General features: G+C 57.0%; 1 protein-coding gene across 29 annotated transcripts; it reads right to left on the bottom strand.

The window, feature by feature from the left end:
- Positions 1 to 164: 164 nt before the first annotated feature.
- Positions 165 to 27088, bottom strand: SLC29A4 (solute carrier family 29 member 4). Of its 29 annotated transcripts, none has more exons than XR_013530450.1 (13): positions 19815 to 19985; positions 17540 to 17704; positions 15161 to 15340; positions 12478 to 12609; positions 12107 to 12220; positions 11525 to 11616; positions 8943 to 9012; positions 6691 to 6953; positions 4407 to 4545; positions 4103 to 4290; positions 2584 to 2824; positions 1193 to 1387; positions 165 to 746 (listed from the first exon to the last, which is right to left on the bottom strand). XR_013530450.1 is itself a non-coding variant. In XM_078358156.1 (12 exons), the coding sequence occupies exons 2-12, from the start codon at positions 17601 to 17603 to the stop codon at positions 1245 to 1247; spliced, it is 1626 nt and encodes a 541-aa protein (XP_078214282.1). In that variant the 5' UTR covers positions 17604 to 17704; positions 19815 to 19985; the 3' UTR covers positions 165 to 1244. The 29 variants fall into 29 exon arrangements, 20 of the variants coding, with proteins under 20 accessions (XP_078214282.1, XP_078214278.1, XP_078214264.1 ...); XR_013530445.1 differs by having other exon boundaries at positions 8943 to 9017; positions 11525 to 11653; XR_013530440.1 differs by having other exon boundaries at positions 4407 to 4566; positions 8943 to 9017; positions 11525 to 11653.

The following is a 27088-nucleotide window of genomic DNA, read 5'->3' on the forward strand; positions in this document are numbered from 1 at the left end:
GCCCAGAAACCAAGCCTACCCAGTGTGGGGACACCCTCCTGCTCCCTGACCCACCTCACCCATGGGAAGACCGAGGCCCGGCTTACGCAGGGCAGGTTGATTCCCACTGGGATCCTGCAGTGGCCGTCCCAGCCCCCAGCCATACACAAACTCTGCTTCGAGGCTTTGGTGCAGCAGTCTGCCTTCATCTTTTAATGGCCAGTGCGGTACAGTTAGTGAACAGACGGGTGACAGGACTCAGCAGGGGGTGAAACAGCAGTCACAGCCAGGGGTCTGGAAGCATGGGCCGTCCTCCCCCTGGAAACAGTCTCTGAAAGGACACCCTTGGAATCCCCCAACAAGGGCCTGGTATTCCAGGGGACCCAGGCTGGAGTGACCCTCCCCTCAGCCCCTCCCTAGTTGCTAAGCACCCTTGGGTCTGTCAGGTCCCTTGCCAAATGAGGGTCAATAACCAGGTCAAGCTGACTCCAGCCAGGGTGTGGGGACCCCAAACTTAGCTTTGTGTGGCTTCGCAGACCCCAAACTTAGCTATCTCCTCTTATCACAGGCCAGAGAGGCAATAGGGGGTTCCCTAGTCAGGCATAGCCCCCTGGCCTGTTGCATCGTGTGGGTGTGTGGGGAGGTCCTCACATGCTCAGCTGGCAGCACCACTGTGGTTCCCGAGAGGCTGATGCAGACTGCAGGCAGGTCTGTTTGGAGCTCCGACTTCTTCATGGCTAACGTGTTTTGTTTGAGAGAAGCTGTCTCTAAGAGCGAGGAAGGAAGGAGGAAGCCTGAGGGTGCCAAGGTGGGGGGCTGTCCCCCTCCTCTCAGGGCCCCAGGGTTCATGAGGAAGGGTCCCTGGTGGAGGCTGGGCCAGGCGGTGCTCTGATCGCGGTCACTGGGTGTGCGCACGGGCAGCTGCCTTCTGTCCTGGGTGGGGACAGTGGTGCCTGCGACCCCACAGAGCGCTGGCTGGGTTGGCACTGGGGCCGCTGGACACAGATGGAAGGTAGAGGCAGGTGTGAGACCAAACACAGAACACAGTGCTGGGCAGAGCCCAGGTCACAGAAACGCGTTCTGGTCCTCGAAGGACGCTGCAGAACTTCAGGGTGGGGGATGGCTGGACCCAGAGGGGGTGGCGCTGCTGGCACAGGGGAGGCTCGGGGCCCCCGCAGGCACTGAGGTGGGGATGGGGGAGGGGCCCTCTTGCCTTGGGGCCCCTGGTCAGGCCCTCAGTGTCCTTGGCAGTGGGCGGGGCTGGCTCAGAGGCCTGTGAGGATGGAGCTGTTGGCAGTGGAGGCGTGGAGACAGCTGCCGTGGGCATCGCGGGTGAGGCTGTAGGTGCAGTAGGCCACGGCGGAGCCCAGCGTCAGCCCCGACATGTAGGACACGGTCATGGTGTTCCCTGTGGATGACACTGGACTGAGGGGGGTGAGGGCAGGGGCGGCCATGGCTGCTCAGGTGTGAGGAGTAATGACAGCTGCCAGCTCCTGGGAGCCCGTGACACCGCACGAACCACTGGAGCTGCCCCTCCAGGACCACTGCCCTCTTGCTCCTCCTGGGAGCACCCTCCCCAGATCCTGTCCTTCCTCGTTCCTTCTCCCTGAGGCCATCTACTCTGCACCCCAGGCCTCGCCTGCTTCTCTGGGTTCCCAGACTGGAGTGCAGTGTCACAGTCATAGCTTCCTGCAGCCTTGACCTGCTTGGCTGATGCTCCCACTGCAGCCTCCTGAGTAGCTGGGACCACAGGCACACACCACCATGCCTGGATAATTTTGAAAAATTGTTTGTAGAGACTTACATTGCCCCGGCTGGTCTCAAGCTTTGGGGCTCAAGTGATACTTCTACCTTGGCCTCTCAAAATGCTGAGATTACAGTCCTGAGCCAGTGTGACAGGCCTCATCCCTCCCCATTTTAATCTCCAGTCTCGGCTAGGCAAGGTGGCTCACACCTGTAATCGCAGCACCTTGGGAGGCCAAGACGGGCAGATCACGAGATCAAGAGTTCGAGACTAGCCTGGCCAACATGGTAAAACCCCATCTCTACTAAAAATACAAAAATTAGCTGGGTGTGGTATAGTCCCAGCTTCTCCAGAGGCTGAGGTTGCAATGAGCTGAGATCATGTCATTGCACTCCAGCCTGGGCAAGAGAGTGACTCTCCATCTCAAAAAAAAAATTGTATAGAGGAGGGGTCTCACTCTGTTGCCCAGGCTGGTCTTGAACTCCTGGGCTCTAGTGATCCACCCGCCTTGGCCTTCCAAAGCGCTGGGATTGCAGGTGTGAGCTGCTGTGCCCGGCCCGGCCTGTGTCCACATCTGGACAGTCAGCTCCACAACACAGGGAGGGTCGTTTTGTCCCCACTTCGTCCCCAGTGCCTTGAAAAGCATTTGGTCCACAGAAGGGGCTCACCAAGTAGTTGTAGGACAAACGAATGAGTGAATGAATTGAGTGAGTGAAGAATGTCCCCACACCTACAGCCTCCCAGACGTTGACTTGAACCCCCGGAACCCAAATGCACCTTCTTGTGGTCTGGCCTAGGTTTCCTCAAGAAGGGGGCGTCACGCTGCTGGGAGGAGCCCCCCAACGCCCCGCGGGCCTCACCTGCCAGCTCCCGCTGCTTGGGGCTCACTTTGCCGGCTGCCAGGATCATGGGCACGCTGCCGAAGTAGCCGTTGCTGATGCCCATGAGCAGTGAGAAGATGCAGGGCCAGGCGGGGTGCCGCAGGGCGGGCATGCCGCTGGGGTAGACGCACAGTATGAAGAGGGGGATGAAGACCACCCGCAGACAGGAGCAGGCCAGCAGGTGGGTGCCCCGCCAGTCCACTGGCAGGGCTGCCAGGATCTGTGGAGAGCCAGGCACATGGGTGCCCTGCCCTGGCCACAGGCCCCCTTCCCCTCACACCCCCAGCCCCAAACACTCCTGGACCCATCCAGCTCAGCCTGCATCCCAGCCCTTCTCCGGATTGGCCCTCTAAAATCCCCCAAATTGGCCAGACGCCGTGGCTCATACCTGTAATCCCAGCACTTTGGGAGGCCAAGACAGGTGGATCACCTGAGGTCAGGAGTTCAATACCAGCCTGACCAACATGGTGAAACCCCATCTCTACTAAAAATACTAAAAATTAGCTGGGCATGGTGGAGGACGCCTGTAATCCCAGCTACTCAGGAGGCTGAGGCAGGAGAATTGCTTGAACCTGGGAGGCGGAAGTTACATTAAGCTGAGATCAAACAATTGCTCCAGCCTGGGCGAGAGAGTGAAACGCTGTCTCAAAATAAATGAATAATCCCCCAAATTACAGAGTGAGACTCCATCTCTAAATAAATACAAAATCCCCCAAATTCTACTTTTTTTTCCTTAAAGTCAGGGTATTGCTCTATCACTCAAGCTGGAGTGCAGTGGTACGGTCATGGCTCACTACAGCCTCAAACTCCTGGACTCAAGCAGTCCTCCCACCTCAGACTCCCACGTAGCTAGGAATACAGGCATATGCCATCACACCTGGCTAGTTTTTTTTTTTCTCTTTTTGAGACAGTCTCACGCTATTGCCCAGGCTGGACTGCAGTGGCACGATCTCAGCTCACGTGATTCTCCTGCCTCAGCTTCCTGAGTAGCTGGGATTACAGGCATGCGCTACCACACCCAGCTAATTTTTGTATTTTCAGTAAACACGGAGTTTCACCATGTTGGTCAGGGTGGTCTCAAACTCCTGGCCTCAAGTGATCTATCCATCTCAGCCCCCAAAAGTGCTGAAATGACAGGTATGAGCCACTGCATCCAGCCATTTCTTTGAGCCATTTCTGAGTGTCCCTGCCCTCTCTGGGTCCCCTCTGGGCCACCGTCCTGTGCTCATCCCTGGGGGACCTGTGACTGTCGGGGGAGAAGGTGAGCACCACACCCATCCTCTGAGATGCAGCTGACACTCCAGAGCACCCCAGTGGGATCAGGCCAGGACCGCCCACCATGGGACACTGTCTGGGATGGTGCCAATGTGTGGCTCTCACCCTTTCTACCCGGGAGCCCCAGGCATCCTTCACTCAGAACCCTCCCGAATGGGCCAGGGCCTCCCCGTCACCCCTACCCCATGGCATCCCCCCATACCAGGCAGGGTGGTTGGCTCACCTTGCCCACAAAGTCTGACAGGTTGAACACAGCCATGATGAGGATGGGCAGCCACTCGCCCAGGATGCAGTGGCGGATCTCAGACTCGAGGCCAGGAAACAGGCATAGGGTGATGAAGTAGGTCACAGCAATGGAGAGCATGTCAGCCCAGATCACTCGCGCCACCACGTAGCGGTGAAGCAGCAGGGCTAGGGCCGGGGCGGGGGAGGGTCACAGGCAGTGCCCACAAGGACCCCTGCCTTCCTCCCCCACCCCCTACCTGGGTGCCACCGCCAGGGCTGCAGAGGGACCCCTTGGCACTCACCTCTGAAGGTGGGCCAACTGCGCTGGACCCTCGGCTGTGGCACGTCAAAGCGCATGTAGGCACCGCCGCTGCTGGTCACCTCGTGGGCTGGGCTATCCTTTGGGGACCCGCTGGGGGCCAGGGCTGGGGCTGGGTGCTCCTGGAGGGAGGATGGAGTGGGCTGGGTTTGGGTGGAGGGGAGGACAGGAGACACAGGCCAGAGATCCGGGCCCAATCAGAAGAACTGCCACACTGAGGCTGATGCTGACATTCAGGTGGCACCTTCAGGTGACACCTATTGTGTACAGACCCCCCTCCCCCCGCCATCTCACTTTATTATCAAGGTGTCTCACTTTGCATTTCTTTTTCGTTTTAGAGAGAGGTCTTGCTCTGTTGCCCAGGCTGGAATGCAGTAGTACAGTTACAGCTCACTGCAGCCTTGACCTCCTGGACTCAAGTGATCCTCCCACCTCAGCCTCCCAATAGCAGGGACCACAGCCCTGTGCCATCACCCCAGCTAATTTTTTTTTTTGAAATGGAGTCTCGCTCTGTCACCCAGGCTGGAGTGCAGTGGCACAATCTCAGCTCACTGCAGCCTCCTCCTCCTGGGTTCAAGCAATTCTCCTGCCTCAGACTCCCAAGCAGCTGGGACTACAAGCACACACTGCCATGCCCGGCTAATTTTTTTTTGTTTTTTTAGTAGAGATGGGGTTTCACTGTGTTAGCCAGGATGGTCTCGATCTCCTGACCTCATGATCCACCTGCCTAAGCCTCCCAGCACCACGTCTGGACCACCCCAGCTAATTTTTTTTTTTTTTTTTTGGCTGTGTTTTCTTTTTTTGTAGAGACAGGGTCTTGCTATATTGCCCAGGCTGATCTCAAACTCTTGAGCTCAAGCGATCCTTCCATCTTGGCCTCCTGTATAGCTGGGATTGCAGGTGCGAGCCACCGTGCCTGGCTGTCTCTCACACTTCCGAGGCAGCAAATTCCATCTCGTCACTCCTGAGAACCCGCTACAAGCTTCTGACCAAACCAAGCAGACCATCTAGTTCCCAACCTTGCCCAGAGGCCCCTTGAGGGTCCCACGACTCCCACGACCCCCTTGCTTCTCCCCTCCCCCAAACACACAGAGGTCCTCCCAGCCTCTGAGCCACTGCACACGCTTTTCCCTCTGCCCAAACACCCCTCCTGTAGGTCAGGTCTCTGCCCAAAAGCCCCTCCTCAGGGGAACCTCGCTGACTATAAGAGGGGCATGCCCCTGCCCCAGCTTGTCCCCTTTTCATCCTGGGCCCCTCTCTGGGTCTGGGGACTCCCCTGGGGACAGTGTTTCTGGCTCCCTTCAGTGTCCCCAGCCAAAGGCCCAGGTGACTCACTGGATCAAGGCCTGCATGACCATTCTGGTTCGGACCCTCAGGAACAAGGACCAGTGGCTCCCCCAACCCCACTCTGTATGGCCTGGCACTCCTAACCTCACCCTGCAGGTATCCCCAGGCTGCACAGCTGCTGGCCCTGAGCCTGGGGGTGGCTATATAGTGCTGCTGCCACCAGAGGGCACCCCAGCCCCCCAGGACAGCTGCTTGCCCAGAGATGGTGGGACAGGGTCACCCCCCGACAGGGCTGTCTGTGCTGGGGACCTCACAGCGACAGTGCCTCTGTGCTGTGACAAGGAAACCCAGCAAAGCCCAGGGGCCACAGAACCAAGCTCCTGGCCCTCCCTCTCTGCCTGTCTATTCCCACCTGGGAGACCACTCCCTTTCCTGGCTGGTGTCTTCTATGGGAAATTCTGGGGGGCCATGCCATGCCCCCTCGGGGAACCCAGGGTTATCCCTGAGCCCTGATTTCCCTCCTGGTGTCCTGTCTCTAGGGAGGAAGGATGAGCTTCCTAGAGAGTTAGCTGCCAGGCTGAGCCCACAGGAGGGACCCACAACACGGGGTGGCACAGCCAGGAGGGCCGAGATCCCCAGAACAAATGTGGGCTGTCCCAGGGATGGAAACTTTAGTGTACATCATGTGGAGTGTCACTGCGGACAGGGACCATGCAGCCCCATGCCGAGGGACACGGCAGCTGGGCAGAGCCCCAACCACAGATGTGGGTGGGATGAGCCTCAGGCCACAGGACGTGGGGAGCCACTAAGAACCCACACCTGAATCCAAAGAATAAAGGGGGCTGGCGGGAAGAGGCCTCCACCACAGCAGGAGGCCGCAGCCTGGGATGCAGGGGAGGCGCTCCGACCCAGGTGGCAAGTACTTCCCGACCTCGTGGTGGCGACAGAGGAGGGAACCGAGGCGGGCTGCGTGCACTTACGAAGTGGACATCCCCGGCGGCGACGTCGTGGTGCACGCGGTAGCCGGAGCCCCTGCCCAGGCCCGGCCTGCCCCGGCAGCTGTCGCGGGGCCGCGTGGTGTAGAAGAGCACGAAGCGGCTACGCCGCACCAAGAGGTGCAGCAGGAAGCACAGCATCTCCAGCGCCACCGACACCAGGAAGAAGATGAGCGTGCTGGCGCGCTCGTCGGGCAGCAGCAGCTTCGTGAGGATGCGGCTCAGAGAGATCATCACCCCTGCAGTACCTGGGGGGACGTGCACCTAGGGCCTGGGCCTGATCTACCCAGCTCCTGCACTGCTGGCCCCGCCCACACACGACCCCACCCCCATCCAGAGGCTCCTCCCACTAGCACCGGCCCGCCCACCCGCAGACCCTGCCCCACCCACCACCCAAAGGCCCCACCCACCACCACCGCCACCGCCGCCCGCCCAACCAGACCTGCTCCACCAGCCCCTCCCAGCAATTCTTACAACGTGCAGCCCAGCTGCATCCCAACTCAGCCTTGCCCACACTAGGCCCCGCCCAGCTACGTGCCACTCCATTCAGCTACACCCCGACTCAACCCCACCCAGCTCCATCACACCCCCACTCAGTTCCCCCGCCAGCCCTGCCCAGCTCCATCCAAAACCCCCGAGCTCCTCCCCAACTCAGCCCTGCCCAGCTGTCACACCCCCCCTCAGTTCCTCCACCAAGCTCCATACCACCCTCTCCCTCAGCTCCCTGCCCCACCTCCCTTCCCAGTCCTGCCTCCTGTCACTCCCTGAGTCCTGAGTCCTATCTCTGCGGCCCCAACTACAGGTCCCCCCAGCTCCGCCCCAGCCACAAGAGGAACTGCCCACAGGAGCTGCCCCTCACAGCTGTCCATCCCCATCACACACCCCCACCATGGGGCATTTATCCAGTGCCTGCTCTGAGGACCCAGTGGGGCCAGGATGACACATGGGCATGGGGTGGAAAGGAATGGAACCGAGAGCACGCAAAGGTGGGGGGGGCAGTTAGAGGACTCCTGTCCTGTTGTGGGCAGGTCTTTGACGCCAAGGTCTGCAGAGGGTGCCATTTGCTGAGAAGGACAGGGCTGGGAGTGCAGCCTGGGGAGGGTGTTCCTCGTGGGAGGCGACTGTGAGCTCAGTGCTCATGTTTGAGGCTCTGGAAGCTGTGACTGGGCTCTCGAGGTCGGAAGGGAGGACCGTGGGGTGGGCAGGTTGTGGGTTTTTCTCTTAGTGTGGCCACAGGCCACTGCCCAGTGTGAGGCAGGGTGGATCAGGGCCATGGTGGGCCACCCCCGGAGGGTGGGCAGGGTTCTGAGCAAGTCTTTTCTGCAGGGCCGTCAGCTGCATAAATCACCAGACACCAGTGTGCCGGCTCAATTCTGCACCCATTCTGGCTCAGCCGCACTACCAAATCTACCAGCCAGCGACAGGAACCAAGACCTCACAGATGGGAGTCTGGGAGCTCTGGGGCATCTGGCCAACTTCAGCACCGGGCAGAGGGTTGCAGAACTCCCCTCAAGGCGAGAAACAAGCCAGACCCACGTGGGTCTTGACCTGGGGCTTCTGCTTCCTGTCTGGACAGCACTGACCCCCGCCGGTCCAGGCGCAGAAGGAAGATTGGGAACCCTTAGAGGAAGGGGCTTTAACGCACAGTGTTGGTGCCAGGGGCCAGTGCTGCCCCTCTGCAGGGGCTGGAGCCCAGGGCACAGACCTAGGACTTGTAGAGGGCCGGGTGTCATGTAAGGTTGAGGCATGAGCAAGGGGGTGCCATTTGCTGAGAAGGGCGGGTGTAAGTGGCAGGGTGGGTGGAGAAGACATGAAAAGCCCGTGAGACACCCCACACGGGGTGCCAAGCAGGGGGTGGCTGGTGCGTCCGTGGCTGCAAGGAGAGCATGGTGCTGTACGCATGGCGTGATGTCCATGACACACGCACACGCAGACTTACAAAATGCACACCCAGCCACATGCCGAGAGAGGCATCAGCTTCACCTAACACCAAGGATCACAAGCCCAGAAACATAGCACACATATGCGTATGCTCGTGTCCCTCCCATGGGGAAGTCCACTCCCTTTCTCCCCCAGCCAGGCCAGGAAAGACGGTGATCACTGTCCCTAGTTCACTCTGCCCAGGGATTGTGAGCCCTCCTCCCAGACTGGGCATATGATGGGGAGTTCCTGGGAAGAAGCTTCCAAAGCGCAGGGCAGCCCAGCACCCCCTCCCCGGGGGGTCTGCAGATACTCACTCTCCCCGGTCATCACCCCCTGTGTGTACCGCTTGGGCAGCATCCCCGTGTACCCGTAGAAGCTGGATTGCTGCACTTGAGAGAGAGAGAGAGAGAGAGAGAGAGAGAGAGAGAGAGAGAGAGAGAGAGAGAGAGAGAAGAGAGAGAAAAAAACCCAGAGAGAGACACCATTATCACCTGTCAACTTGGGTGAAATTCACTAGCTTGAGGGAACTGTGTTGGTGGACAAGGGTGCGTAAACAGCCGTTAACACCACTAATGGGAGAGAGATTTGACACACAGCAGTAGGAACATACAACCAGTGTACCCTTGCAGTCAGCCAGGGTCACTGACAAGCTCTGGCAGATGAAACATCTGCAGAAATGACACCTCACTTCTGGGCAAGGCAGAGAAAAGCCCACATGGACTTTCAACCTTTCTTCTTCCCATGGGCAGGGATAGAAGAGGCCATGTGTTATGGAGTAGGGAGAGGACTGTCTGCCTGAGGCCCTGAGAGACGAGGTGGAGCCGAACATCCTTCACCTTCCAGACAGGAGAGGCAGCAAGAGTGAGCAGTCAGCCCTGTTCTATGGAGCCACTGAGATTTTTGGGCTGATTTGTTATACAGCAATACCCTCTCTCATCCTAATACAGCCAGAAATCCATCAGGATCTAGGGGAAATAAAAGTGCACAGGTCCATACCTTGGGGTCTAGCAAATCCATGCCTGGAAGTAGCTTTGGGGGCAGTCTTTGACTAACTAAAATCTTCTGGTTAAGGCTGGGCACGGTAGATCACACCTGTAATCCCAGTGCTTTTGGAGGCTAAGAAGGGAGGATCGCTTGAGTCCAGGAGTTCAAGACTGGCCTGGGCTACAAAGTGAGATTTTTGTCTTTACAAACTTTTTTTTTTGAGACAGAGTCTCGAACTTTGGGACGCTGAGGCCGGTGGACAAGGTCAGGAGTTTGAGACCAGCCTGGCTAATATGATGAAACTCTGTCACTACTAAAAATATAAAAATTAGCTTGGTGTGGAAGCAGGCACCTCTAGTCCCAACTACTCGGGTGGCTGAGGCAGGAGAATCGCTTGAACCAGGGAGACGGAGGTTGCAGTGAGCCAAGAATGAGCCACTGCACTCCAGCCTGACCGATATGGTGAAACCTCGCTTTTAAAAAAAAGAAAAGAAAAGAAAACATACTCTAAAGTATTAGTAATTAGGCAAGAAAGGTGATGACATCTACAACTCTCAAATGGTATAAGGGAAAATAGGTATTATCTTAAATTTATATATACTTAGAAATTTATGTAGAGAGAGAGGGGTGGGGGAGGGGGAGTGCTCATATGGGATTTCACTGTATTATTCTTGCAAGCTTTCTGTAGGTTTGAAATGTTTGCAAAATAAAAAGTAGTTTTCAAAAAAAGTTTGAAAGGCCAGGCACAATGGCTCATGCCTGTGATCCCAGCACTTTGGAAGACCAAGGTGGGAGGATTACTTGGGGCTAAGAGTTTAAGACTAGGCCAGGTGCAGTGGCTCACGCTTGCAATCCCAGTACTTCGGCAGGCTAAGGCAGGTGGATCACGAGGTCAGGATTTCAAGACCAGCCTGGCCAACAGAGTGAAACCCCGTCTCTACTAAAAATAAAAAAATTAGCCAGGCATGGTGGCAGGCACCTGTAATCCCAGCTACTCAGGAGGCTGAGGCAGGAGAATCGCTTGAACCCAAGAGGCAGAGGTTGCAGTGAGCCAAGATCGCGTCACTGCGCTCCAGCCTGGGCAACAAACAGTACAAGACTCTGTTTCAAAAAAAAAAAAAAAAAGTTCAAGACTAGTCTGGGCAATATAGAGAGACCCCATCTCTACAAACAATTTTTAAAAAGTAGCCAGGCTTGCTGGGTGCAGTGGCTCACGCCTGTAATCCCAGCATTTTGGGAGACCAAGGCGGGTGGATCACCTGAGGTCAGAAGTTCAAGACCGGCCTGACCCACATGGTGAAACCCTGTCTCCACTGAAAACACATAAATTAGTTAGATGTGGTGGCAGGTGACTATAATCTCAGCTACTCAGGAGGCTGAGGCAGGAGAATTGCTAGAACCCAGGAGGCAGAGGTTGCAGTGAGCTGAGATCACGCCATTGCACTCCAGCCTGGGGAAAAGGGCAAGACTCTGTCTCCAAAAAAAAAAAAAAAATTATCCAGGTTTTGTGGCATGTACTTGTGGTCCTAACTACTCAGGAGGCTGAGGTGGGAGGATGGCTTGAGTCCAGGAGGTTGAGGCTGCCATGAGCTACCACCATGCCACTGCACTCCAGCCTGGGTGACAGAGTCAGACCCTGCTGAAAGCCACTGCTCAAGAGAAACAGTGATACGGTGACAAAGCGGAACAGTCCTTGAAGCCCGGTTTATACCAGGGAAACGAGGGGCCGCCTCAGGGTCTCTGTGGCTACACACTGTGCATAGGTGCATGCTGGCACGCAGGTGGATGCACACATGGCACCCAGCCAGCCTGCCTCCCGTCACACCACATGCCACCAGCAGGAGACCGGGGCTGGGGGGGACAGAGCTGGAAGTGGGCACTCAGGGCCTCACCCCCGGTCCCCAGTTCCTACCTGTGCAGCCGAAGGCCACAGTGCCCACAGCGGCCAGGTTGATGGCATAGGCCTGGTTCCGAGAGAAGAGCTGCAGCCACACATCACAGATGCTGATAAAAAGGAGAGGGCCCAAGGCTAAGAGGTAGCCTGTTGGGGGAAGAGTCCAGTGAGGGGAGTGCTGGAGCCAACTGGGTGGGGGTCCCCCTCCTCCCCACCCGTCCTACAGAGTCTGAGGCTTTCTCTGCCCTTCCCCCTCAAGGAGGGCCCAGGGATGCTTTGTAAGTCTAACAGGGGCATCCAGAGGGCTTCCTGGAGGAGGTGCCATTTGAGCCAGGCTTTGAAGCTGGATGTCACCGTGTGGAGGAATGGGAAAGGCAGAACACACTGAGTGTGGGGAAGAGCTTGGGCAGGGCCCAGGGATGTGAGGTGGGGTGCAGAGGCCCCACTACAGCCAGACCTTATCTTACACCAGACCCCAGGGCATCCCTAGGAAGCATGCCCATTTTAAGCATGCCCATTTTACAGACAAGAGGAGTGAGGCTCAGGGAAACTGGGCAAGTGGGTGACTGGCCAGGTGTCACGTGGCAGGGTCCAGCGCACCTACGGTGATCCTGGTGTGCAGGGTCAGTCTCTCCACCAGGACGTTGTTCAGGAGCACAGCTGCCAGCGCCACCAAGATGTAGGTGAGGCTCATGTCAAACACGATGGAGGTCCCTGCGGAGGCCAGAGGCAGCAGGCGCTCGGGGAGGTCCCACCCTCTGCACTGACCCCTGCCGGGTGCAGCCTCCCAGGAGGGGCTTGCTGCCCAGAGAGAGTGAGTGGCTGCCCTGAGGCCACGCAGCAGCTAACAGCGGAGCCGAGAGCTGAATAAAACGGGTCCCTGGTAGGACCCTCCCTGCTGGGGGTCTCTGGAGGCCCCAGGCCATGATGGAGCGCCCTGAGTGTCTGGGCACAGCCGTGGAGAGACCCACCTGGGTACTTGTGATGCAGATAGTCCACGTCCGTGATGAAGCTGTTGTATGGGAGCAGGAAACCCACGCCAGCCAGCAGCATCGCAAAGTAGATGGCGTGGTAGCGGTCGTCAGGCACCGGCTCCTCCAACGCTAAAGCCGAAGACTCCAGGTGAGATGGGGGCGGGCTCCACACATGGCCACGGCCACTGCCCAGGGCGATGTCCACCACCCCAGCCACCATCACCATGGCTACGGTCCATCGCTGTGACCTCTGCTCCCCATACCTCTGTCATCGTGGACATTATCAAAAGCCACCAAACACTGTGGCTATGGCCACCACACCCATGCCATCACAGCCACTGAAGCTGCCACTTGATGGACAGGAAACTGGCTCATGTGTCTAATCCCAGCACTTTGGGAGACTGAGGTGGGCAGATCATGAGGTCAGGAGTTTGAGACCAGCCTGGCCAACATGGTGAAACCCTGTTTCTACCAAGATACAAAAAAGTAGCTGGGCACAGTGGTGCATGCCTGTAGACCTATAGTCCCAGCTACTTGGAAGGCTGAGGCGGAATAGCTTGAACCCAGGAGGTGGAGGTTGCAGCAGTGAGCTGAGGTTGCGCCACTGCACTCCAGCCTGGGCAACAGTATGAGACTGCTTCCAAAAAAAAAAGATACGGAAGGAGGAGAGTGAACAGCCTCTGCCTGTCCTTCTGGGGAAGCAGGTGCGTGTCTGGGGTAGTACAGGGCTCACGTAGCATGCTCTGGGTGGCAGCATGACCTTGCCTCTGCCTTCGTCTGGAGAGGAAGCATTGTTTAGGAAGATGTGTGTGGGAGTCACACTGGCAAGAGGGGGACTGTGATGGTCTGTTTTATGTTGACCGTGGCAGGCGGCAGCACCATCCCCAATTCAAACACTAACCCTGGTGCTGCTGTGAAGCCATTTTGCAATTAAAGTCCCCTCTCGGGGTCCAAAGTGGCTCCGGCCAGATGTCGTGGCGCTTGCGAAGGCGAGGTCATGAGTTCAAGGCTAACCTGAGCAACCTTACAAGCTCACATTGATTGGCAAAAAATAAAAAAATAACCCCTCTCTGTTAACTTTAAGCTCATCAAAAGGGAAATGACCCTGAGTGGGTCTAACCCAGTCAGGTGAAACCTTGAGACCCTCCTGGAGCTGAGACACCAAGAAGCTCCTGCCCATGGGTTCCAGACTGTCCATGACCTTCCTGACTGCCTGCCTGGCTTAACCAGCTCCTGCTTTATTTATTTTTTTCTGAGATGGAGTCTTGCTCTGTCACCCAGGCTGGAGTGCAGTGGCGTGATCTCGGCTCACTGCAACCTCCACCTACCAGTGATTCTCCAGCCTCAGCCTCCCGAGTAGCTGGGACTATAGGTGTGAACTACCATGCCTGACTATTTGTATTTTTAGTAGAGACGAGGTTTCACCATGTTGGCCAGGCTGGTCTAGAACTCCTGACCTCAGGTGATCTGCCTGTCTCGGCCTCCCAAAGTGCTGGGATTACAGGCCTGAGCCACTGCCTGGCCACCAGGTCCCACTTTAGTAAGCCAATCTCTTTCTTTCCTTTTTTTTTTTTTTCCCAGAGTCTCAATATGTCGCCCAGGCTGGAGTGCAGTGGCATGGTCTTGGCTCACTGCAACCTCTGCCTCCCGGGCTCAAGTGATTCTCCTGCCTCAGCCTCCGAAGTAGCAGGGATTACAGGTATGTGCTACCACGCCTGGCTAATTTTTGTATTTTTTTGTAGAGATGAGGTTTTGCCAGGTTACTCAGGCTGGTCTCAAACTCCTGGGCTCAAGCAATCCTCCTACCTCAGCCTCCCAAAGTGCTGGATTATAGATGTGAGCCACAGCACCCAACCTTAACTCAGGTTTCTGAGCCTAAACTATTAGCATAAACAACAGCTCCCCCAAACAGAGCTATAGCTAACAGGGTACCTCCCAAGTGCTCAGGACAGGCCCAAGCAAGATTCTGTGGATTGTGGCGGAATTACATTAACACAGCATCATCCCCCTTTTCCAGAGGAAGAGACCGAGGGCCAGAGAAGAACAGTGACTTGACCAGGGGCTCCTGGTGGGTAAAGGAGGGGAGGCGGCCTGGAACCCGAGCCTGTTAGACTCCAAGCCTGTGGGCTGTCCATTCTGCAAGTGTGATCTCAAACTCAGTTGTCCCAATTCCTCCATGTAGTGAAACTGAGGCTCAGAGAGGTTTAGGCCCTTGCCTAAGGTCACACAGCTGCGCTGAAAACCAGGTATTTGAACCTCACATCCAGTCCCATTCAGGCACTTTCCTACCTTCTTTGCAGTGAGGCACGACTTGCTTTGGCCAATAAATGTGACCAAAGTGACATTTGTCACTCCAGATAGAAGCTCTATGGGTCAGTGCAAGAGCCATAGGTCCCTTCATCCACCCAGTGAGGAGAAAAGCCCATATTAAGACAGCCTCCTCTGCCTGGGGCTGTTGGCAGGGCTCCTAGTGACCTGCATGGGACACACAGCATCAGGGCGGAGGCACTGAGACTGTGGGCATGTTTGTTACGCAGCAGATCTAATCCGCACTGACAGGCACTACCTCCAGTGCTCTATGACCACCCATGGTTCCCTGCTGCCCCAAGGCTTTACTGGGGGGTCACATAGCCCACCCTGCTTTGTGGGAGATACACACCTTGCCCACACCCCTACTCACCGGAATCCATGAAAGCCGGGACGCCCCTGGCCCTAAGGCCCTGGCCCTGAGCTGCCTCCGCTGCCTCCTCCAGCTGGTAACTGTTGAAGCTGAAGCTCATTGCTACGCCCCGGTCTGGTGTGCCCGCCACGCTGGGCTCCTCAAGGCGCTGGCTCCCGACAGAGCCCATGGCAGCCTGTGCTTTGGAGAAAGCAGAGAGAGCAGGTGAGGGAAGAAGAGTGAGAAGATAACCCAGCCCCAATGCCATGTGGCCTGGACCATATCCCGTGGGAGGGGGACCAGCCTTTCTGTCCATTCCAGAGGACATTAATTTAAGCAGATAAGCAATGTCACCTGATGTGTCTTTTTTTTTGAGACAGAGTCTCACTCTGTCACCCAGGTTGGAGTGTGGTAGCACAACCATCACTCATTTCAGCCTCGACCTCCTGGGCTCAAGTGATCCTCCTGATTCAGCCCCCCAAGTAGCTGGGACAACAGGTGTAAACCACTATGCCTGGCTAATTAAAAATTTCAGGCCAGGTGCGGTGACTCATGTCTGTAATCCCAGTACTTTGGGAGGCTGAGTTGGGCTGATCACGAGGTCAGGAGATCGATTCTAGCCTGACCAATATGGTGAAACACAAAAGTCAGCTGAGCGTGGTGGTACGTGCCTGTAATCCCAGCTGCTCAGGAGGCTGAGTTGGGAGAATCGCTTGAACCTGGGAGACGGAGGTCACGGTGAGGTGAGATTGTGTGATTGCACTCTAGCCTGGGCAACAGAGCAAGACTCCGTCTCAAAAAAAAAAAAAAATTATTATTTTTTTTTTTTTGTAGAGACGGCATCTCACTACACTGCCCAGGCTGGTTTCCAACTCCTCCCTCAGCCTCCCAAAGTGCTGGGGTTCCAGGCGTGAGCCACCTCACCCTGCCCTCACCTGGTGTGCCTAAAAATGCTAATCCTCACTGCTATCTAGGGAGAAGGTGTCGGAGGGGAGGAGAATGGCTTAGAGCTGCCCCAGCAAGCAACCAAGGTGGCCTGCATGGTGGCAGCAGCCATGGTGAGAAATAAGACGGAAATGGAGGAATACTTTGGAGGTGTGATACCAGGACTTGGGCAGCAGTCAGAAATAACAGACAATGTGAGTGAGCCTCATGCGTGCCTGCACTGGGCTGCCAAGTGTCCTCTGGGAGGAAGGTGCCTTTATCACTCATTTTTCAGCCAAGGAAAGCCAGAGTCCCCTTGGTCTCACAGGCAGAAAGTGGGGGAACCCAGACTCCAACCCTGATCTGTGTGGCGCTCTGAGCCATGATGGCCCTTGGTCCTGGACCAACCACCTTCATGGCGTGAAGTTCTTCCTGTGGTCTTGCCTCAGTGTTTCTGGCTTCAGTTTGGATCTGCCAGCCCTTACCTTCAGGAGGGAGCTAACTATCTGTGGTGGACACGCTTGCACTGTGTAGGCAGCCCTGTATGTGCCTGGGGCAGGCTAGCTTTCCCCCTAAAACAACAATTTCTTTTCCTAATACTGTGTGTTGATTTATCTGAATGCAGAAAGGATCTGCGCTTGCTGTAGGTAGTTTGAGGCTAACGGGGAGAGAGGACAGCCCAGCACTGGGCACTGAATGTAGTGCCTCAGTTTCCTCAGTATGTGGGAAAGTCGTGTAAAGGGCTCGAAGAAGCCCACCCTAAGGGGGTCCCACAGGCCCAGAGGCACCTTGATTTTTTTTTTTTTTTTTTTTTTTTTTTGGAGACAGAGTCTCACTTCGTTGCCAAGGCTGGAGTGCAGTGACATGATCACAACTCACTGCAGCCTCTGCCTCTGGGCTCAAGCAATCCTCCCATCTCAGCGTCTTAAGTAGCTGAAACAGGTGTGTACCACCAGGCCTGGCTAATTTTTTTTCTTTTTTGTAAAGATGAGGTCTCACTATGTTACCCAGGCTGGTCTCGAACTCCTGGGCTAAAGCGATGCTCCCACCTCGGCCTCCCAAAGTGCTGGGATTACACGCGTGAGCCACTGTGCTTGGCCCACCCTGATTTTCTCTGGGGCTGACTCCTGTCACCTCTGCCTGCTCTTGTCCCATCTCCTGGGTCTCATTTCCTCCAGCTCGCCTGCCTCAGTTTACCCCCTTCCCAGCCTCCAGGCAGGTTTTGATTATCAGTTACCAAGCACCTCCCTGTAACCCCATGTCCCCCTCTTCCAGCTCACTACAGAGTTTTAACTGGGGCCTGAAAGGGGGCCTGGGGCCTCACTGGGGCTTTGAAGCCAGAGCCTTCCCATTTCCAGGTCGTGGGGGGCTGGGGAGATTCAGCACCTGACAGCTGGGGGCCATCCCAGGTGATTGGTACCCACTACCAGGGGAGAGGCAGTCCTGGACTTCTGGGGTCTGGGAAGCCCAGCGTACCTCTGCTTCTAGGCTCGAGGCTCCCCTGAGTGTCCTTCGCCAGCCCTGACCCCTTCTGCCACATCTGGAGCTGCGGAAGCGCGGGGGTGGGTCGAGCAGGGCTTAGAGCAGGGCTTAGAGCAGGGCTGGGCTGGGCTGGACTGGCTCCCACATACCTGTCCTCGCCTATAAAGTGGACACATGAGCCTGATCTCAAGAGTCGCTGGGAGGCACCAGAGAGTCAGCGAAGGCTGAGAGACCCCAGGGCCCCTCTTCAGCCTGTAGGGCCAGGGAAGGGGATGGTGTCAGGGTGACAGTCTACAACAATCAAATGCTCCTCCTGCCACCTGCTCAGGATGCCAGCTCAGCCCAGGAGGACGTCTGAACCCAGAAAGGCCTGGTCTGTGTTCAGCAAGGGCCCCCGAGACACTGCCCTGGGCCTGCCATGCCCTGAATGCTCCTGGCCAAAGCCCAGGTTTCCGCCTTGTCCGGAGGCCACGCCACCTGGGAAGGCGGACACACTCAGCATGGGGCCAGGAGGCGGCTGCTGTCCCCTCTGGCTCATTTGGCAAGGTGGGCAGCTGCCACCCACACTGCCCAACTTGGCCAGCCACTATCCCCATAGTGGAGGGGGCGGGGAGCCTGCGGCAGCTGCTCACCCCCACCTCTCCTGGGCCACAGGCTTCCATCTCTGTCCTCCCCAACCCCCAGCATCCTAGCTTCCCCTGGCTCTGGGAGGCAGCCCAGGGCCTCCGATCATCCCCTCCTGCCCTGCCCCCCTTAATTAAATTTAACGACATGCACATTGCTTAACAGCCCCAGTAGGTACAGGTCTTGGCCCTGCTCCTCCACTCTGAGCTGCCAGGACCCCTCAATGCCCACCCCAGGGGGCCGTTGTGAAGACACAAGTCATTTCTTTGGCCTTGAGGCCACCCTTCAGGTCTGTTTCCCTACTTCACAACTCAATAGAGGAAGAAGAGGGTCAGAGTATGTCACAGGGACTGGGGGGGTGGCTGGTGGGGTAGGCTCGGCTGTACACAGTAGGCATTCAACAGTTGCACAAGCTGCCACGTAAAAAAACCCTGCTGTGGGCAAAGCAGGGCTCCCGCCCCTCCCCCCCCGCTTTTTTTTTTTAGATGTGGGGTCTTGCTGTGTTGCCCAAGTTAGTCTTGAACTCCTGGCTTCAGATGATCTTTCAGCCCCAGCCTCCCAAAGAGCTGGGATTGCAAGAGTGAGCCACTGCGTCTGGACAAGGACTGCCACCATTTTGCAGGGAGGGTGACTGAGGCACAGAGAGGTCAAGACGGGGGAGGGGGCCGCGGTCATAAGGCTCAGACTGGAGTCTGGTCCAGTGGCCCCCTCCGGCTCCTCCCATTTCAGCGGGGCCTGAAGTGCACCCCGGTTCTGAACGTGGCCGGGGGCACCACGAAGCGCTGGGCTTCTGGACCCCAAAGCCAAGCTGGCCTCATTCTGGGGCCGCGTTCCTCTGGCCAGCCAGGCAGGACCAGGGGAACCGAATTCCACTTGGAAAGCCGGCCTGGGCTTGCACTCCCGGCTCAGCCACCAGCCCTGGTTAGCTGATGCCTAGGACACCCCCGGTCCGGGTTAACCGATTAACCGGGGCTAACGACGTCTCTGCTGCCCTTTCAGCAGCCTAGTGGGTCTAAGCTGCTCCAACTCCTGTCGGCAGCATGGTGGATTCCAAGCCCCTCAGGCCACCCGCTTCCTGCAGCCCCCAGGGCACCAAGGCATGCAGGGGCCACAGGCTGGCCCTCGGCCCACCGTCCTCCCCCGACCGGTGCCCACGCCTTTCTGCGCCCCCTCCTCGGCCCCATCAGCCGCGAAGTTGGCTCGCGGACCTGAGCCCCCAGGCAAAGGACAGAACCCCGGGGCCGCCCCGAGGTGACCCCGGAGCCCAGGCTCCGCCTCCCCCAGCCGCTTTTCCGAGAACTAGGAGGGGGCCGGCGCGGGCAGAGGGGGCGACGGCGGGGTCCGGGGAAGAACTTCGGGAGGGAGGCCCCCGCGCGGTGCCCGGGGAGACGGTGGCGCCGAGACCCCGCACGGTCGGGCCCAGGAGTCCAGGTCCGCGCTGGTCGCCGGGCGGAGGGGCTCGGGCCGCTCGGGACAGGGCCGGGGTCGCCTCCGGTTCCTGGGACAGGGGCGTGGGGGTGGGGGGAGCAGCGCCCGAGCGGACGGGAGGGTTTGGGGGGCCGCGCGCCGCAAACAAAGGCTCCGACAGGTCCCCGCCGGCGTCTCCCCGCGCCCCGCGCGTCCCCGCCCCGCGGCCACTGCTTACCTTGGCCTGGCCCGGCCCGGCCTGGGGTCCTCAGCGCGCCCGACTGTGCGCACCCGCGTCCCGCTCTCCCAGCCTAGGGCCGGGCGCGGCCGGCGTCCTCCGCCGGTCCCCGAGTCCGCCCGGCCCCGGTCAGCGAGCGCGTGCGGGGGGCGCAGCCGCGGAAACGAGCACAGCCCCGGACACCACGCCCCGCCTCTGCCCACCTCCCGCTCCCGCCCCGGCCTCCGCCCCCCCCACCCCGCCCTCCTGTCTCCACCCTCTCGTTCCTCCCTCCACTTCTCCCTCCTCCCTATTCCCTTCCCCTCCTCCCCTCCCTACATCCTCCTCCACTCTCCACCCTCTCACCCTTCCATGCTCCCTCCCGCTCCTCCCCACTCCTCCTCCTCCCCTTCTCCCTCCTCACTCCTTCCTCCCCATTCCTCCTCTCTTCCCCTTCCACTCCCTCCTCCTTCAGCCCCTTCTCTCTTCTCACCTTCCTCTCCGTCTTCCCCACTCCTCCTCCTCCCTCTCCCCTCCTGCTTTCTTCTGCTTCCCTCTCCCTCCTCCTTCCTCCCCTCCTCCCTCCCACTCCTCTCCATTTCTCTTCCCTTCCTCCCCTTCCTTCTCTCCCTCCTCCCACCCCTCCCCTCCTCAGAAGTCCTCCATTACCCTCCTCCTTCCCTCCTCTCTCCATCCTCCTCCTCCCTTCCTCTCTTCCCTCCTCCCTCTCCTTCCTCCTCCTTCCCCATTCCTCCCTCATCCCCTCCCTTATTCTCCTACTCAATCCTCCTTTTCTCTTCCCTACTTCCTCTCCAGTCCTCCCACCTTCCTCCCTCCTCCCCTCTGCCATCCCCACTCCACCTCCCCTCCTCCATCCTCGTCCTCCTTTTTCCTCCCCTCTTCTCTCCTCCATTTTCCCCCTCCTCCCCTCTGCTCCCATCTCCTTTCTTCCTTTTTCTCTCCCTTTCCCTTCCCCCTTTCCTCTCTCCTCCCCTCCCCTCCCTACTCTGCTTTCCATCCAGCTGGTCTGTGCTGGGGCCAGGCCCAAGCTGAGGCAGAAATCAGGATCCCCCATGCACCAGGGTGCGGTATGGCAGCCCCAGGAGACCCAGGTGACCTTTGGCTGACCCAGCCCACCCCCACCGCTGCCCACCCCTCAGCCTCGGTGCCCAGGCTGCTTCTCCTAACCAGGTCCCATCACCTGCGAGGCCAGCAACGATGGTGGGTGGGTAGGTTCAGTCACGAGGCCACTGGATGACCAAATAGAAAGTTTTGGATGATGGGTAGAAGGTGCTGAGAGCGTATCCAGCCACGAGTGAGTGGGGGTCACGGCAGACCCTAGTCATGCCCTGCCCTCACTTGGTCCCTACCTCCATCCCCTCCCCTTCTCCTCCCAGCGTGGGATTTAAACTGACTAGGTTGTTTCCCATGACTCCGTTTTCTCCCAGGTGAATGGAATTATCACCTCACCCTATTTTCCATCTACTCACCTGTAGCCTCAGCTCATTCTCCCCGATCAGCACCTCCAGGAAGCCCCCAGGGTTTCTTCTGCCCTAATAGGGTCAGTGGCTTTGTTCCAGGCCTTGCCCATCCCTTCTAAAGGACTGGGAGTGAGGGGTCCCCTGAGAGTAGAGACCTGCTTTCGTTTCCTCTGAATCCTCAGTGCTCAGTGAGGCATACAGAGGCTGGCATATAGCAGGAGCCAAATAATTGCTTGAAGGGTGGACTGCATTGGGAGCTGAATAAGGAAGTGTTGAGTGAAGTGACATGAGACGAGCAATGTGGGTGAATCACCTGAGGTCAGAAGTTCAAGACCATCCTGGCCAACATGGTGAAACCCCGTCTCTTCTAAAAATACAAAAATTAGCTGGGCATGGTGGTAGATGCCTGTAGTCCCAGCTACTCAGGAGGCTGAGGCAGGAGAATCACTTGAACCAGAGAGGTGGAGGTTGCAGTGAGCTGAGATCACACCACTGCACTCCAACCTGGGTTACAGAGCAAAACCCCATCTTGAAAAAATAAAATAAAACAAAGTAAAATAAAATAAAAATAAAGCTCATGAGCTCCAGTGCTTCCTGTAAGTTGAGACTTTCAATGGGGTACCTTGCCTTGTTGTCCTAGATGTGGGGAGGTTTCCAGATAAGAATGATTTGCTGGGCCAGGTGCCGTGGCTCATGCCTATAATCCCAGCACTTTGGGAGGCCAAGGCGAGAGGATGGCTTGAGCCCATAAGTTTGAGACCAGCCTGGGCAACATAGCACGACTCCATCTCTACAAAAAAATGAAAACATAAGCCAGGCATGGTGGTGCATGCCTGTAATCCCAGCTACTCAGGAGGTTGAGGTGGGAGGACTGTGTTAGCCTGGGAGGTGGAGGCTACAGTGAGCTCTGATCATGCCATTACACCCCAGCCTGGACCATAGAGCAAAGCCCTGCCTCTAAAAACAAATAGGGAAATAAATAATACAGTGTTACATGCATGTGAGACATTTTCTAGATGCAGGGGACGCATCCAGGGTCCCTGCTCCCGCAGAGTTTCTGTTAAATGGTGGATGCTGGCAATAAACCAGTACAGTAATTTTTGGAATCAATGCTTGGAAGACTAGATGGGGATGGAGCAGAGAACAGCATGTGACTGAGGGACAGGGGTGGGCATTGGCATCCAGGTGGTCTGAGGAGGCGATATCTGAATTGAGAGCTTTGAATGATGGAAACGTTCGTGGTAAGGGTGTTCCCGGCGCAGGGAACAGCCAGTGCAAAGTTCTGAGTCTGGAAACAGCTCATTTAATTCAAGAACAGAAGGAAGGCCACTGTTATGGGAATAGAGGCTGTGGGGTGACGGGAGGTGAGGCTGGAGAAGGCAAACACCCAAGGGGGATCTTCTTGGCCATGGGGAGGAGTTGGAATCCCTGGAGCAATGACTATTTTTTGTGTGGCTTGTTTTTTTGTTTGAGACAGAGTCTCACTCTGTCACTCAGGCTAGAATGCACTGGCCCCATCTTGGCTCACAGGCTCACAGCAACGTCTGCCTCCCCAGTTCAAGCGATTCTCCTGCCTCAGCCTCCCGAGTAGATGGGATTACAGGCACCTACCACCATGCCCTGATAATTTTAGTATTTTTAGTAGAGACGGGGTTTCACCACCTTGGCCAGGCTGGTCTCAAACTCCTGACCTCAGGTGATCCACCCGCCTTGGCCTCCCAAAGTACCAGGATCACAGGCGTGAGCCATGGCACCCGGCCACAAGGCTTTTTCTTTTTCTTTTTTCCCCATATTTCCCTGTTGCTGAGTGGCTGGGGGAGTGAAAATGGGAGCAACCCTTTTGGATGTAAATTGGCTGAAAAGACATTCTTACCTTTTGTTCCAGAAGAATCTGGCCAGAGGAAATGTTTCTAAATACAGGAAAGTTTTTATATACAAAGATGTTTGTCGTGATAGCCAAACACTGCAAAGAGTCCCCTTGGCCAAGATGAGTCCCTGATTTACTTTGCTCGCCGTGGGGAACAGATGACATGATTGTTATATTTGAAAAACCCAAAGAAATCCGTGAAATACTGTGTAACCCTGCAGAGAAAGCTGAAGTCACCGCCAGGCTATGCGGTTGGAAGATTTAGAATAATATGGAAAGCTGGCAGCGTGACAGTGTTTAGGGTGCGGAAATGGCAAAGGGGAATACAAGGATGCTTTCCACTGTAAGCAAAAAAAAAAAAAAAGGAAAACTGGGTAAAATGATTTTCTGGGAAACTATAAATAAGCAGAAAAGCTGTTATCAGAATTGAAAGAAATCTAAATAGAACGGTGACTGGAGAGGACGTGGAAAAATTCATTAAAGAGTCTCCACTTCCCTGGTGGGCGCAGTGGCTCAGGCCTGTCATCCCAGCACTTTGGGAGGGCGAGGTGGGCTGGTCACTTTCAGCTCAGGAGTTTAAGACCAGCCGGGCAACATGGCAAAACCCTATCTCTACTAAAAATACAAAAATTAGCTGGGCGTGGTGGCAGGCACCTGCAGGCCCAGCTACTCGGAAGGCTGAGGCAGGAGAATCGCTTGAACCCAGAAGGCAGAGGTTGCAGTGAGCTGAGAATGAGCCACTGCACTCCAGCCTCAGTGACAGAGGGAGACTCCATCTCAAAAAAAAAAAAAGGCTGGACACGGTGGCTCAGGTCTGTAATCCCAGCACTTTGGGAGGCTGAGGCAGGCAGATCACTAGAGGTCAGGAGTTCGAGACCAGCCTGACCAACATGGCGAAACCCTGTATCTACTAAAAATATAAAAATTAGCTGAGTGTGGTGGCGTGCACCTGTAATCCCAGCTACTCAAGAGGCCGAGGCAGGAGAATCACTCGGACCCAGGAGGCAGGGGTTGCAGTGAGCTGAGATCACACCTCTTCATTCCAGCCTGGGTGACGGAGCAAGACTCCATTTCAAAAATAAATAAAGAGAGACCAGTGGTGTGTACCCCCACCCAGCCCCTGCCGCCTGCCACTGCTCCAGCCAGGCTGTTCCAGACTGTGACAGCTGTGCCATCTGCTTCTGGCAGAGATCAAACCTAATTTGTTCCCAGCTTATTAACTTAAAGCCCATTAGAATCTTTCCCGTCAATCCATACACCCAGTGGAGATCAGACAGAGATGGGGTGAGGGGCCTTGCTCAGGACACGGTTCCCCAGAGGGAGAGGGGGGCTGGCTGGCTGGGTTTTCGGGGAACAAGGGCCTCCCACCTCCTCGGTCTCCATGGATGCAGGGAGTAGCTTTCATGGAAGTAAGCTCCTCTTATTTGCCCAGGGACCCGGGTATCCAGTGCACCCCATTTTGCAGACCAGGGAGCCAGCTGGTGGGTGGTGAGGCAGGGGTCTCCCTAGGGAACCGTGGGGCTGATAGCATGCCACTAGTCATCGTTGTGGTGACACATTACTTCATTTCTGCTCACAGCAACTGCAAGACAGGGTAGGACTGGGCCACCTTAGGGTGGGCCGAGAGACCAAGGCTTGCAAGCCTGACCGTGGACAGAAACTCCCTGAGCCCCAGGACCAGGGTCACCAGGCCGTTCAGCGTCAGCCCCACTTCTGCCTTGGCCAGGACAGGACATTGCCTGCTTCCCCTGCATTCAGGCACGATGGAGTCAAACTCACAAGAGAAAATGAGAACCATGGCCAGGAGCGGCGGCTCATGCCTGTAATCACAACACTTTGGGAGGCTGAGGTGGGCGGATCACCTGAGGTCAGGAGTTCGAGATCAGCCTGGCCAACATGGCAAAACCCTGTCTCTACTAAAAATACAGAAATTAGCCTGTGTGGTGGTGCAGGCCTATAATCCCAGCTACTCAGAGGCTGAGGTAGGAGAATCGCTTGAACACAGGCGGTGGACGTTGCAGGGAGCCGAGATCGCACCACTGCACTTCAGCCTGGCAACAGAGCAAAACTGTCTCCAGAAAAACGAAAAAGAGAAAATGAGACCCAATCTGGGCCAAACAAGCAAATTCAATCAACAAATGAAGCCCCAGGATCCTCTCTGGAGAGGGCGAGGCGGCCTGTGTGTGATGAACCGTGGGCTCTGCAGGACAGGGAGGGGTTGGTGCTCACCACACCAGCTACGCGCCAGGCTGTGAGCCAAGAGCGTCCTCTGCTCAGAACCTCACAGTGACTGCGGGAGGGCCGACATCACAGACAGATTGGAAGCCCAGGCTCAGAGCGGTAGAGGAGCTCACCAAAGTCACACAGCATGGCCAGGCAGATCCTGACTCCTCTCCAGGCTGGGTCCCGTTGGCCCTGCCCAGTTAAGCTGCCCCACTAGATGCCCCCGCTCTCATTCCAGACGCCCCATCCTGAAGACCAGATAGCGTCCCCCAGGGCCAGGCTTCTGGGACTGGGTCCCCAAGCCACAGGCGGCCTCCTGGAGCTCAATCCCCCAGGAGCTCCATCCCCCAGGATGCCCCAGGTCGGACAGGTGTGGTAAAACCTTCATTGGGCTGCAGGCAGCAGCTGGAGGCAGGCCCAGGACAAGAGGAGCTGCCTGGCCCAGCTCCAGGAGCTGTCAGCTGCAAGGAGCACTTCATTACTGGCTGGGCTGCTGTGAACGAGGTTGTGGAGAAGGGAGACCCAAGGGACCCAGGATCTGCCTGGAATCCCCCTTCCAGCCACCTCCAAACCCCTCCATGCGGCTGTGCACCCCAGACCCTGCACAGGCCCATGAGGTGCCTCCCTACGCAGCCCCTCCCTGGAAGCACCAGCCATACCCACTCATGCCCACGCATCTGTAAGGTGTAAGGGCTAGTGTTGCCTCCTCCAGGAAGCCTTCCCTGACTGCTGTATGGTAGGAGTAACTCTGAGCACACATCCTCTCATGGAATCCTTCCTGTGACCTCTGTGGGAGGCTCAAGGGAATGAGGCCCACAGAGGTGAAGGTAGCTGCCCAACCCAGTGCAGAAGGCTTGAAACAGCTGCTTTCTGGGCCTTGCGACAGGGCTGGGTACTGAGGGGGACCCGTTAGTGTTGTTGAAAGAATTCTGTCAAAAGGGCTGGTTGAGGCGGGATTCGGTGGCTCACACCTTTAATCCCAGCACTTTGGGAGGCCGAATCGGGTGGATCACGAGGTCAGGAGATGGAGACCATCCTGGCCAACACAGTGAAACACTGTCTCTACTAAAAATAAAAAAATTAGCTGGGTGTGGTGGTTTGCGCCTATAATCCCAGCTTCTTGGGAGGCTGAGGCCTCCCGAGAATGGCTTGATCCAGGGAGCTGGAGTTTGCGGTGAGCCGAGATCGTGCCACTGCACTTTAGCCTGGGGGGCAGAGCAAGACAGCCTCAAAAAACAAACACAAAAACCAAAACGGGCTGGCTGCAGGATCTACTGTTGGGAATGGAGGGGCAGGGACACTGCCCAGGGCAGGGCCCCCTCCCTGCTGACCCCAGATGAAGGCAGGAAGGGTGGCTAGACTCCTACAGATTCATCCAGTCCCTGGGTGCCTACCTAATAGCTCCTGTCTTAACACCTTTGACATTAACGTGCCCATTTCACAGATAAGAAAACTGATGCCAGGGGGCCTGAGGCTGGTGCAAGTCTCCCAGCTGGGCTCCGAGGGGGCGCAGGGCCAAGACCTGAACCCCGGCCTTCCCACTGTCCTTCCCACTGTCCTTTCCATGGCCCCCGGTCGGCCAAGAATCCTGCCCTTACCTGGGCCCCAGCTGGGCCTTACGTGGTTCTTACCTGGGACTTTCCTGCACTCCTTCTAAGCCCTCTCCCCGTGGCATCGGCGTCTGCCCGGCAAACAGGCTACCCGGAGGAGCCTTTGTACTCTCT

Source organism: Callithrix jacchus, chromosome 2 (genome assembly GCF_049354715.1).
Source record: "Callithrix jacchus isolate 240 chromosome 2, calJac240_pri, whole genome shotgun sequence".
Lineage (NCBI taxonomy): Eukaryota > Metazoa > Chordata > Mammalia > Primates > Cebidae > Callithrix > Callithrix jacchus.

Coding starts and splice junctions, on each gene's coding strand:
- SLC29A4 (XM_054248874.2), bottom strand. CDS start 17,603: ATGTGGCAGAAGGGGTCAGGGCTGGCGAAGGACACTCAGGGGAGCCTC. Junction 11,654..12,106: donor GCACACCAGGATCACCGTAG/GTGCGCTGGACC, acceptor TTCCCCCAACAG/GCTACCTCTTAGCCTTGGGC. Junction 9,018..11,524: donor TGTGGCCTTCGGCTGCACAG/GTAGGAACTGGG, acceptor CTCTCTCTCAAG/TGCAGCAATCCAGCTTCTAC.